The sequence below is a fragment of the Sinocyclocheilus anshuiensis genome, unplaced genomic scaffold (genome assembly GCF_001515605.1).
Source record: "Sinocyclocheilus anshuiensis isolate Anshui unplaced genomic scaffold, SAMN03320099.WGS_v1.1 scaffold880, whole genome shotgun sequence".
NCBI classification, from domain to species: Eukaryota; Metazoa; Chordata; class Actinopteri; order Cypriniformes; family Cyprinidae; genus Sinocyclocheilus; species Sinocyclocheilus anshuiensis.
In genome coordinates, this window is record NW_015548254.1 from 892429 (window position 1) to 902963 (window position 10535).

The 10535-nt window shown below is 34.8% G+C and overlaps 2 protein-coding genes across 6 annotated transcripts in view; one reads left to right on the forward strand and one right to left on the reverse strand.

Annotated features, from left to right (window-relative positions):
- Positions 1-3945, reverse strand: part of dzank1 (double zinc ribbon and ankyrin repeat domains 1) — a 21635-nt gene extending 17690 nt beyond the window's left edge. For 4 of the 5 annotated variants that reach the window (XM_016442812.1, XM_016442808.1, XM_016442810.1 and 1 more), the window contains exons 1-5: positions 3787-3945; positions 3545-3669; positions 3314-3464; positions 1509-1638; positions 1357-1420 (exon numbers count right to left, since the gene is read on the reverse strand). In XM_016442812.1, the coding sequence (XP_016298298.1) occupies positions 1357-1420; positions 1509-1638; positions 3314-3464; positions 3545-3669; positions 3787-3842 (526 nt within the window). In that variant the 5' untranslated portion in view covers positions 3843-3945. Of the gene's footprint in view, positions 1-1356; positions 1421-1508; positions 1639-3313; positions 3465-3544; positions 3687-3786 lie in introns of those variants that run through there. The other variant, XM_016442811.1, reaches the window with a different exon arrangement.
- A 1589-nt stretch (positions 3946-5534) lies between these two features.
- polr3f (polymerase (RNA) III (DNA directed) polypeptide F) lies at positions 5535-10252 on the forward strand. Its single transcript, XM_016442813.1, has 9 exons — positions 5535-5902; positions 6414-6531; positions 6616-6683; positions 7254-7321; positions 7429-7541; positions 7623-7766; positions 7848-7955; positions 8613-8804; positions 9783-10252. The coding sequence occupies exons 1-9, from the start codon at positions 5847-5849 to the stop codon at positions 9858-9860; spliced, it is 945 nt and encodes a 314-aa protein (XP_016298299.1). The 5' UTR covers positions 5535-5846; the 3' UTR covers positions 9861-10252.
- The last annotated feature ends 283 nt before the right edge of the window (positions 10253-10535 follow it).

The following is a 10535-nucleotide window of genomic DNA, read 5'->3' on the forward strand; positions in this document are numbered from 1 at the left end:
GCACATTAAAATTCCATTCCCCTAATAACCTACTGAAATGTGAAAAATATCATTCTAATCACCAGAATGCATGAAAAAAAGAACATTATTTTAAAATATTAATGAATACATAATAATGAATAAATATTTATATATTTTTATGAATATTAAATGTAAAGTAGGATTTTAAATATGTATCATGGTAATATTTGTTGCACTGAATTTAAGTTATCCTGACTAATAACATTTTTACAGTATTTTACAGTAATAAGAACAATATTGTTTTTTACTTTGCCTTAATGAAAACTTATTTTACGTTATAGTAATGAAGAAGGAAACGATCATGATAAAAAATGGAACTTATGCAAAATAGTTTTGTTACATTAATTTTTTTTACATTGTGTGTGTGTGTGTGTGTGTGTGTGTGTGTGTGTGTGTGTGTGTGTGAGACTCACGTCGGTGTGTTTGGTCATGGGGTTGAGCTTCAGGAACAGCGGACTCTCGATGATCTCGCACACCTACAAAAAACACACACACAGCTTCAGTACGACACAACACACGGATGGGAGGCGTTTATCCTCAGCTCCACCCACCTGCTTATGAATGTGGATATCTGATTGGTCCGGAGCGCCGCCAGTCGTGTACCAGCCTAGAAACTCCATGTCCTTAAAAACCTGCTTGACTGACGGAGGAAAACCAGCGTCACACACACACACACACACACGTTAGGAATCACTATATATTTTTATGAATATTAAATGTAAAGTAGGATTTTAAATATGTATCATGGTAATATTTGTTGCACTGAATTTAAGTTATCCTGACTAATAACATTTTTACAGTATTTTACAGTAATAAGAACAATATTGTTTTTTACTTTGCCTTAATGAAAACTTATTTTACGTTATAGTAATGAAGAAGGAAACGATCATGATAAAAAATGGAACTTATGCAAAATAGTTTTGTTACATTAATTTTTTTTACATTGTGTGTGTGTGTGTGTGTGTGTGTGTGTGTGTGTGTGTGTGTGTGTGAGACTCATGGGGACTCGTGTCACGGACCTAAATTGAGGTCCCCACAGGTAAACAAGCTAATAAATCTTGGTTTTTGAAAATATAAAAATGCACAAAGTTTCCTGTAAGGGGTAGGTTTAGGTGTAGGGTTGGTGTAGGGCGATATAAAATACAGTTTGTACAGTATAAAAACCATTACACCTATGGAGAGTCCCCGTAAACCACAAAGGCGTTTTTTTACAGTAGAAAAAGCATTACGCCTATGGAGAGTCCCTACAAGGATAGCAAACCAGACGTGTGTGTGTGTGTGTGTGTGTGTGTGTGTGTGAGACAAATGCACACTAACTAGAACCAAATGATTTACCTAAACTTTTAATAGAGGAAACGCCAGCTCCATTTTCACTCCCCTTCAAATTCATTAATGAATCCTGTTCAACATAAAGTAAAATTTATAAAACATATTCTTAAATACATGCAGTATTATTATGTTAAAACCAGAATGGGTTCAAAACTGACATCCTTGCCATTGATTGGTCTGCCATTCATCAAATTGTCATCCTCATGGCCTGGAGTCAGATCCTGCTCATCTGAAGGAGACGGCGCCACTATGAAAACCTTGGTGACGACTGCACTCTGACGGCCATCGCTGCATTACATTACAAATGGTCTTTATTTAGGTCAGTTTATATTCGAATTTGTCATTTGGTGTTTCTTCAACTACAGGCACTACTGACTTTTAGAAAATAACTTTTCACGCTCTCACTAGTTTATTTAATTTGTCTACTAATGGATATACATGCATCAAATGAGAATTCTGTGATTTTTTTTTCTGAATATTTCGAGTATATTTCAAATAATGCATTGGCTTTAAAGGGGTCATATGATGCGATTTCAGTTTTTCCTTTCTCTTTGGAGTGTTACAAGCTCTTGGTGCATAAAGAAGATCTGTAAAGTTGCAAAGACTAAAGTCTCAAATCCAAAGAGATATTCTTTATAAAAGTTAAGAGTCAACCACACCTACCTAAAACGGCTCGTTCTAACACGCCCCCACATACCTACGTCACTATGTGGGAATATTTGCATAACGCCGCCCAAATTTTCACGCAAAGAAAGAAGCGTAACTTTTATTCTCGCTGTAGTATTGTTGTTGCCGCCGCTGCCATATCGTGAAGGCGCTGTGTGTTTCGTTGTGAAAGCGAAACTACTTTGTTTGGTCTTCCAAAAACCCCTTTAATAGAATTTGGTTACGGAAATGACGCTGATGGAAATGACATTTACATTTTTTTTAGAATAAAATAAACTTTTGCAGAAATTTATGCATAATAAAAATACACACATTTAAATAAATGTATAACTTGACTGAAAATGATGTACAATAAAAATATTCTGTTCTCAAGTGATATTTACTATGATTTTTTTGATTTCACGATTTTTCATGATTGTTTTCTTCACCATCATGTCTCATATTTCATCTCAAGCTGTTCACTGACAAAACTTTATTAGGAGTAAAAATGTTGGTTGTGTTTGAGAATGACATCACAACTATGGGACAGGTTGTATAAATCTTTATATAAATTTGTATACAAAAACTGATGTGTTATACCAATGCTTCACAATACAAACTTGTTTATTTTACTCTTTGTTTAAGTAATCATAAATTTGTAAAAAAAAAAAAAAAAATTATAATAAAAAAAATAACAGTTTTGTAACAAGTTTTATTCTATTTTTAATATGTTATTTACATTTTATGATTTATTTTTATATTATTAATATGATTTTAGTGTTAAAAATATGGGATTGTACAGAGCCCCTAAAGTGACATGTTGATGGTAAAAAAAAAAAAGAGGAAAAATTATATTTCAATGTTTTTGTGTTTTCTCACAAAACGTTTGTATTCCTCCATACACACACACACACACACACACACACACACACACACACAAAATAGTTTCATGAGAGAACGCAAATGTTTTAGGAGAGAATGTAACATTTCTCAGGGGAACACAATAGTTTGTGAGAAAATGCATTTGTTCTCTCAATTTTTTTTTCTCATCGCATGTCCTCTTAGGGGCTAAATAGGGTTTGGGACAAGGATAAAACTATAAATAAGATTTGAGAAAAATAGACAAAATAAATAATAAAGGCAAGGTTCCAAGACAGTTTTAATGTAATGTATACACTTTATAACAAGTTTTTTATTTTATTTATTCATTTATTTATTTTTTACAAACAAAAATCAACCCCTTGGACATGATGCCTGTAATCGATAAAAACACCCAGGTCCCAGCCTATTAAAACAACATAGCATAAAATGTACGTACGTGCTGACAGCCATGGCTCTCACAGACACTTTCCCCACAGGTAAGCGAATAGCTTCAGTGTACTTCAGAGTGCGGTCACCAAAACCCGGCCTCTTCATCATCTCCGGCTTACTGCCGTCCAGCGTGTACAGGACACTCACATCTGAGGATTCTGGAAATATGGGTAATAAAACACATGAAGATCTACCAGCAAGAAGCGAGCTCGTGCTCCTCACAACCGCACTGACTCACCGGATTTGATCTCGACAGCGGTGCAGGAGTCAATCTCATGCTTGGCTTTGCCTGGAGGCGGCATGCGAATGGGAATTATTTGAGGTGCTGCCACTGAACCTGCTGTCATGTTTGCACTCTTGAATCTGCAACATAGGTGAAAAAATACATTAGTGGGTCCGACAACTACATAGAGATACTTTTATTAACGATTTGTTTAATTCAGCGCATGCATAAAACGGCTATAGACAATATGGGCTTACAAACTCTGCTGTCCTGAGTATTTGTGTAGATTAAAGTATCTCAAAATTTGAAACATAAACGATATTTCCTAACACAACTCTGTATCCAACGACGCTGAAATGAGACACTCAACACCCAGCTGGACGCGCTGTTGACTCGTCACGTATCCCATAGCAACTGAGCAGTACGCATGCGCCTGACAGCTGCGCGCTTTCTGTCCTTAAAGGGACACTTCTGTCAGTTTCTTTTCGCCCTCACCTTGTTCCAAACCAAACCTCTGTTCCCTTCCTTTCTTTTGTGGAGCACAAAATGAATTTTGGAACTACTATTAAAAAATACATTCATACATACATACTTGTATTCAACAGGGATACATTCAATTGATAGAAAAAAATATATAAAAAGATAACAATATTACAAATATTTCTATTTCAGATAAATGTTGTTCTTTTGAATTTTCTGTTCATGAGAGAATGATGAGAAAGATGATTTCCACAAAAGAGCAGCAAAACCGGTTTTCAGCATGGATAAAAATACGAACCATTATTAATATGAATTATTAAATATTATTGAGAACCAATCAAGTACCGTACTTCAAGTAAATATTGATGCAGTGAGATCCAGGCAAATGAGTAATGATTATGTCAGAGATCAATTTTAGAAGAAGGAATAACATTTATTAAATAAAAAAATATATTAGGCTAATTTTACAATAGAAGAATGATTTTTTTTAATTAAGATCTATCTTATTCAATAATTTGTACTAAAGTACAAAGTATTTAAAATGATTATATCTAAGGGATGAAGTAGTGAATATCAGTAGAAAAGCCAAACACAGTCTCCGGAGAATGTAAGAAGAATTTGAGGAGAGGGGAAAAGCATGAAAAAAGGAGAAGAAAGAGTAAAAAGTAAAGGTAAGAGAAAAGAAGAAGAATCAGAGTAGGCATAAAGGAATATATATATATATATGTATGTGTGTGTGTGTGTGTGTGTGTATAAACACAGTCTCCGGAGAATGTAAGAAGAATTTGAGGAGAGGGGAACAGCATGAAAGAAGGAGAAGAAAGAGTAAAAAGTAAAGGTAAGAGAAAAGAAGTAAGAATCAGAGTAGGCATAAAGGAATATATATATATATATGTATGTGTGTGTGTGTGTGTGTGTGTATAAACACAGTCTCCGGAAAAGAACATTTAGTACTGTTAATGACTAATTCTGAGAAACATTATTACTCAGGCAGCAGTTGAAATATGTCCAATACCAAAACACCAGAAAAGAAGATATAACTTTCAAACATATATAAAATGTGCATAACATACATATTTTTGGAGAATACTACAAATATTACAAACATAAATATAACAAAATAAAACACAAACATAAATGAGTAACAGTACTGAGGAAATACTTGAATATGAATATATGATGAGGATTAACATAAGAAGCATAAATCAACTAATAATAAATCAAATGGATATGAAAATCAAGAAAAGAATATGACAACATTGATTTTCTTTGGATGCATCCATTTTTTTTTTTAGGTCAAATGGGTTCAGAAAAAAAAATTTGCATTATGAACAAATTTATGAAGATTGAGAGATTTATGAATATCTGGATGTGTTGAATTCACAATACTCGATGTTTATACGCCAACATTTAATTCTTATCTTCCTCCAGCACAGTAGGTGGCGCTGTGAGTTTTTCTTTTTTTTCCCTCACTGTACTAGTCCGTGTTGCCATGTCCGCTTTCTATCAGTGTTCATGGGCTTGATTTGGTTATAAACGTTAGAAATCGCGGATGTGAGTTTTTGGAGTTGTTTTAAAATAAACCCGAATTTAGTAAAAAACAAATGTGCATATATCCTCTTATTCAACAGAGGGAGGTAGCAGATTGTGGGCTTGTGTTTAATCCGCTTGCTTCTTTATTTTGGGCAATCTGGCAACCCGGCAGCCTGTAAACTCTCACCGCCTATCAAACGACCATGAGTGCAGACTGAAATTCGACACAGCATTTATCTTTGAATGTATCATTTATATTATTGACATTTGACCTTCTCGGCAAGTAATTCCATCCTGATGAACAATGACAGAAGTTAAAGTCAAAAAAGAGTCCACGGACCCGGTAGATATCGAGAATAGGTGAGTTGAGCGCATCCGCATGCCACTCTTGGCCTGTTGACAACATTCAGCGTGTGGATGAATTTAGAATCAATTATAGTTACTACCAAAGCTACTCTGTCATTTCTGTGTACTGCAAGTATTTATAAACCGACGTTTATTTTTTAATAGCGTATGAGTTTATACAGCTACTTAATGATTATGTATATAGCTATTATTCTGCCCAGAGCATATTTTGCTGCGTTCGACTCTTGCACAAGTTCCGAAAGCGTGATTATGTCAGTGACGTAACGCACGCACGTTCAAGTGATTTTGGTAGAAATGAAATGTATTCGCTCATTTCGCTGCCTGGGCAATTTCGTATTTTCTTTTCTGTCTCTGTTGGACTAACTGACAGAGACAGGAAGGTTTTCATCGCTGTTTCACCATAATGTAAAGCAGAGGAATTTATTTTACAACTGACGTGCTGCTGCAGAGAATGTTGGGAGATTTAGCTGATTTTGGTAAAGCCACTTATTTTCCTCTGTTGAAGGATAAAAGAGTTGTGTCTGCAGTTTCCACATGGGATCACAGACCAGGTCATCCAGAATGACATGCCTCACGTTGAGGTGCAGCAGCGGGCCATGGCCATCAACAGACTGCTGTCTGTGGTGAGATGCTCAGCTCCAGCTGACAGTGCATGAAACATGGCCATGCTTTTATACTCATATCTGACTCTTTATTTGTGTTCTCAGGGTCAATTAGACTTGCTCAAAAACAGCAATGGCCTTTTATACAGGCTTAAGGATGCTCAGTCTGCCAGGTTTGTCTCTTTAAATGCAAGAATATGCACAAACAAATTAATATTAACTACAATATCAAATAATTTAATTTGCACACAAATTAGTGAATTTAGTAAAAAGAAATACATGCTTTTACTTAATATTGCATTTATTTGTTTAATTTGAATTCATTTAATCTTAAATAGAATCAAATTAAACAAATAAATGCAATATTGCGTGTGTTTATATCTTTTTACTAATTCACAGTATGTGCACACACAAATTTAGTGAATTAGTATTAACATTTTAAAAATACATTTTCAATTTTATTTGAATTAATATTACTTCACTAAACTAATGTGCATTTATACATGTGGTGAATTAATATTAATTAAATTAAGTTTATAAAAATATACATATATATAAAAAAAAGATATATATATATATAATATAAAACATATATACAATTCTTTGAATCTGAAGTTTAATTAATAATAATTTACTGAATTTGTGTTCACACCACATGTCAAATTTAGTGAATTAGTATTAATTCAAATAAAATGATTCAAAAGAATATTAATTAAAATGATATACTGTTTCTTTTTTGACAGTAAAGTAAAAGGCTCTGATAACCAAGAAAAGCTAGTTTACCAGATCATAGAAGATGCTGGAAATAAAGGTGCAATGCATTTTATCATTTGCATATTGTCGTTTTATTTTTTCGATAAATCACAATTAATATTGCTCAAGAAAGCTTATTTCAATAGCTTTTTCTGATTTCTAAAGGAATTTGGACCAGAGACATCAGATACAAGAGTAACCTTCCACTCACAGAAATCAATAAAATCCTCAAGAATCTTGAGAGTAAGAAACTCATCAAAGCGGTGAAGTCTGTTGCGGTGAGTTGATCTCGGAACCTTATTTAAACATTTAAAATGTTTTATTAGCTTCAGACCTACAAAAATGTCTTTCCCATCCAGGCCTCTAAGAAGAAGGTCTACATGCTGTACAACTTGCAGCCGGACCGATCTGTGACAGGAGGCGCCTGGTATAGCGATCAGGATTTTGAGTCTGAGTTTGTTGAGGTTCTCAACCAACAGTGCTTTAAGTTCCTGCAAAGTAAGGTGAGATTGTAATATTTCTTATTCCTCTGTGATCTTTGAAATTTAAGGCTTTGAATTTAAAAGAAGTGTGGGTATTTTCAGGCTGAAGCAGCGAGAGACAGTAAGCAAAGCCCCATGGTGCAAAGAAACAGCTCATTTGCCACCTCTCATGAAGTGTGGAAGTACATCTGTGAGCTCGGCATCAGCAAAGTGAGTGTGAACAATATCTTCAAGGAATAGGAATAGCCAAAAATGTAAAATATGCTGAACGTTTACTCGCCCTCAAGCCATCCAAGGTGTAGATGAGTTTGGAGAAAAATAGCATTCATCACTTGCTCACCAATAGATCCTCTGCAGTGAATGGGTGCCGTCAGAATGAGAGTCCAAACAGCTGATAAAAACATCACAATAATCCACTGAATTTTAGGGGTCGACCGATATTTGTTTTTCAGGGCCGATACCGATTATTACAGATCAAGTAGACCGATAACCGATATTTTGAACCGATATGTATGTCTGGTGTAAAAATTAAAATTAATGTAAAAATTAAGAATAACAAGGGCTCTGACAAAAACTGTTCAGACATTCAATGAGGCTCAGAGGTGGCATGAGTGCGGTTAAATTCATAAATTCATGTGGAGATTAATGGTTTAAATAAAATTTTGAATACAGAAATATTAAGTGATTTAAATAACTGCAATTACAGGTGCGTCTCAATAAATTAGAATGTCGTGGAAAAGTTCATTTATTTCAGTAATTCAACTCAAATTGTGAAACTTCTTAATATCGGCCAGGCCGATAATCGGTCGACCCCTAGAATTGAATGAACATAATAGGTATAATAAGTTATGATATTCCTGTTTGCAGGTGGATTTGTCCATGGAGGACATTGAGACCATTCTAAACACGCTGATCTTTGATGGCAAGGTGGAGATGACCATAATCGCTGCTAAAGAGGGGACAGTGGGGAGTGTAGATGGACAGATGAAGCTCTACAGGGGTGTGAATCCCATAATTCAACCCACTGGCCTGGTCAAAATACCATGTGGACTGTGCCCGGTAACCTTTTAGTACATTAAAATCACAAATAGGGTTGCATGATATATATTGAATTGAAATCGATATAGTGATATTTCTTAGGGTGGTTGTCAAACCGTGCCGGTTATGATTTAATTAAAGGAATTGGTTCACCCAAAAATGTACTCACCCTCAGGCCATTTAAGATGTAGATGACTTTGTATCTTCATCCAGATTTGGAGAAGTTTAGCATTACATCACTTGCTCACCAATGGATCCTCTTCAGTGAATGGGTGCCGTCAGAATGAGAGTCCAAACAGCTGATAAAAACATCACAATAATCCACAAGTAATCCACACGACTCCAGTCCATCAATTAATGTCTTGAGAAGAGAAAAGCTGCACGTTTGAAAGAAACAAATCCATCATTAGGGCATTTTAACTTTAAACCATTGCTTCTGTCCAAAATAGTCCATAATCCATAATAACGCTTCCTCTAGGCGGAAAAAGTCCATGCCCTGTTGTCCTCTCACATCAAAATCTACCCAAATATATGTTTAGAACTGTTTTGGACTGAAATCACTTGGTGCTTGATCTGTGCATATTTCTCTCTTGAATCAGACTAGATGACTTTTTCACTGGAGGAGCAATGTTATGGCTAGAGGACTTGAAAGCAACAGTTTAAAGTAAAAAACAAAAAACATCTTGATGATGATTTTGTTTCTTACAAACTCGTAGATTTTTGCTGTACACAACATTAATTGATGTACTGGAGTCATGTGGATCACTTGTGGATTATTGAGATGTTTTTATCAGCTGTTTGGACTCTCATTCTGACGGCACCCATTCACTGCAGAGGATCCATTGGTGAGCAAGTGATGTAATGCTACATTTCTCCAAAACTGTTCCGGTGAACAAACTCATCTACATCTGGATGACCTGAAAGTCAGTAAATTAAAATTTTTGGGTGAACTATGCCTTTAATGTGCCAAGTTAACAACAGTAACTCTCTGCTCTATAGGTTTTTGATGACTGTCATGAAGGGGGCGAGATCTCTCCGTCTAACTGTGTTTACATGGCTGAGTGGCTGGATTTCTGAAAAGCCAACCGGGTGTCTTTTGTTATTCTCTGTGGAGAAAGTATTTTTCATGCAGCGGTTTGATGCAACTGAAGATATCTTTTTATTTATGTTTTGAACATTAATGACTCTAATGACTCGAGCAGAACTACATTAAGTGAATAAGAAGCAGCTTCCATCTGGTCGTCAGTGAAATTTAGGCTGATTTTCTTTTTCTTTTGTTTGTTATTGCTTCTCTTCACCCACAGATATGTCTTTAAAGATATACCTCAACCATATCAATAAATAAAGGTTTTCATATTTGTTGATAGGTAGTCTGCATATTGTACCATGTGTTTGAGCACTTCTATAATTTTTACACACTGCATCCACATTTTAGCAGATTGTTAATGACACTTTTGTTTTTTGTTTTTTTATAAGAACGATAAAGCAGCACAGACTATTTACGTAAATAGGCTGACTTTGTGTCCGAGGTCATATTTTATATATTAAAAATTGTTATCATTTATAATATAATAGCATAATTTCAGATTTTAAGCAAAAAGCTAACATTCGTCTGTCATTGTGATTTCTGTGTAAATGCATTGTGGGCTACATGATTCTTCAGATTTTGTTCTTAAACATTTTTTTTTTTAAATCCATAAGATCAACAATGTAAATTGCTTTTTTTTTTTCTCACATTTTATTTCGTTCTTG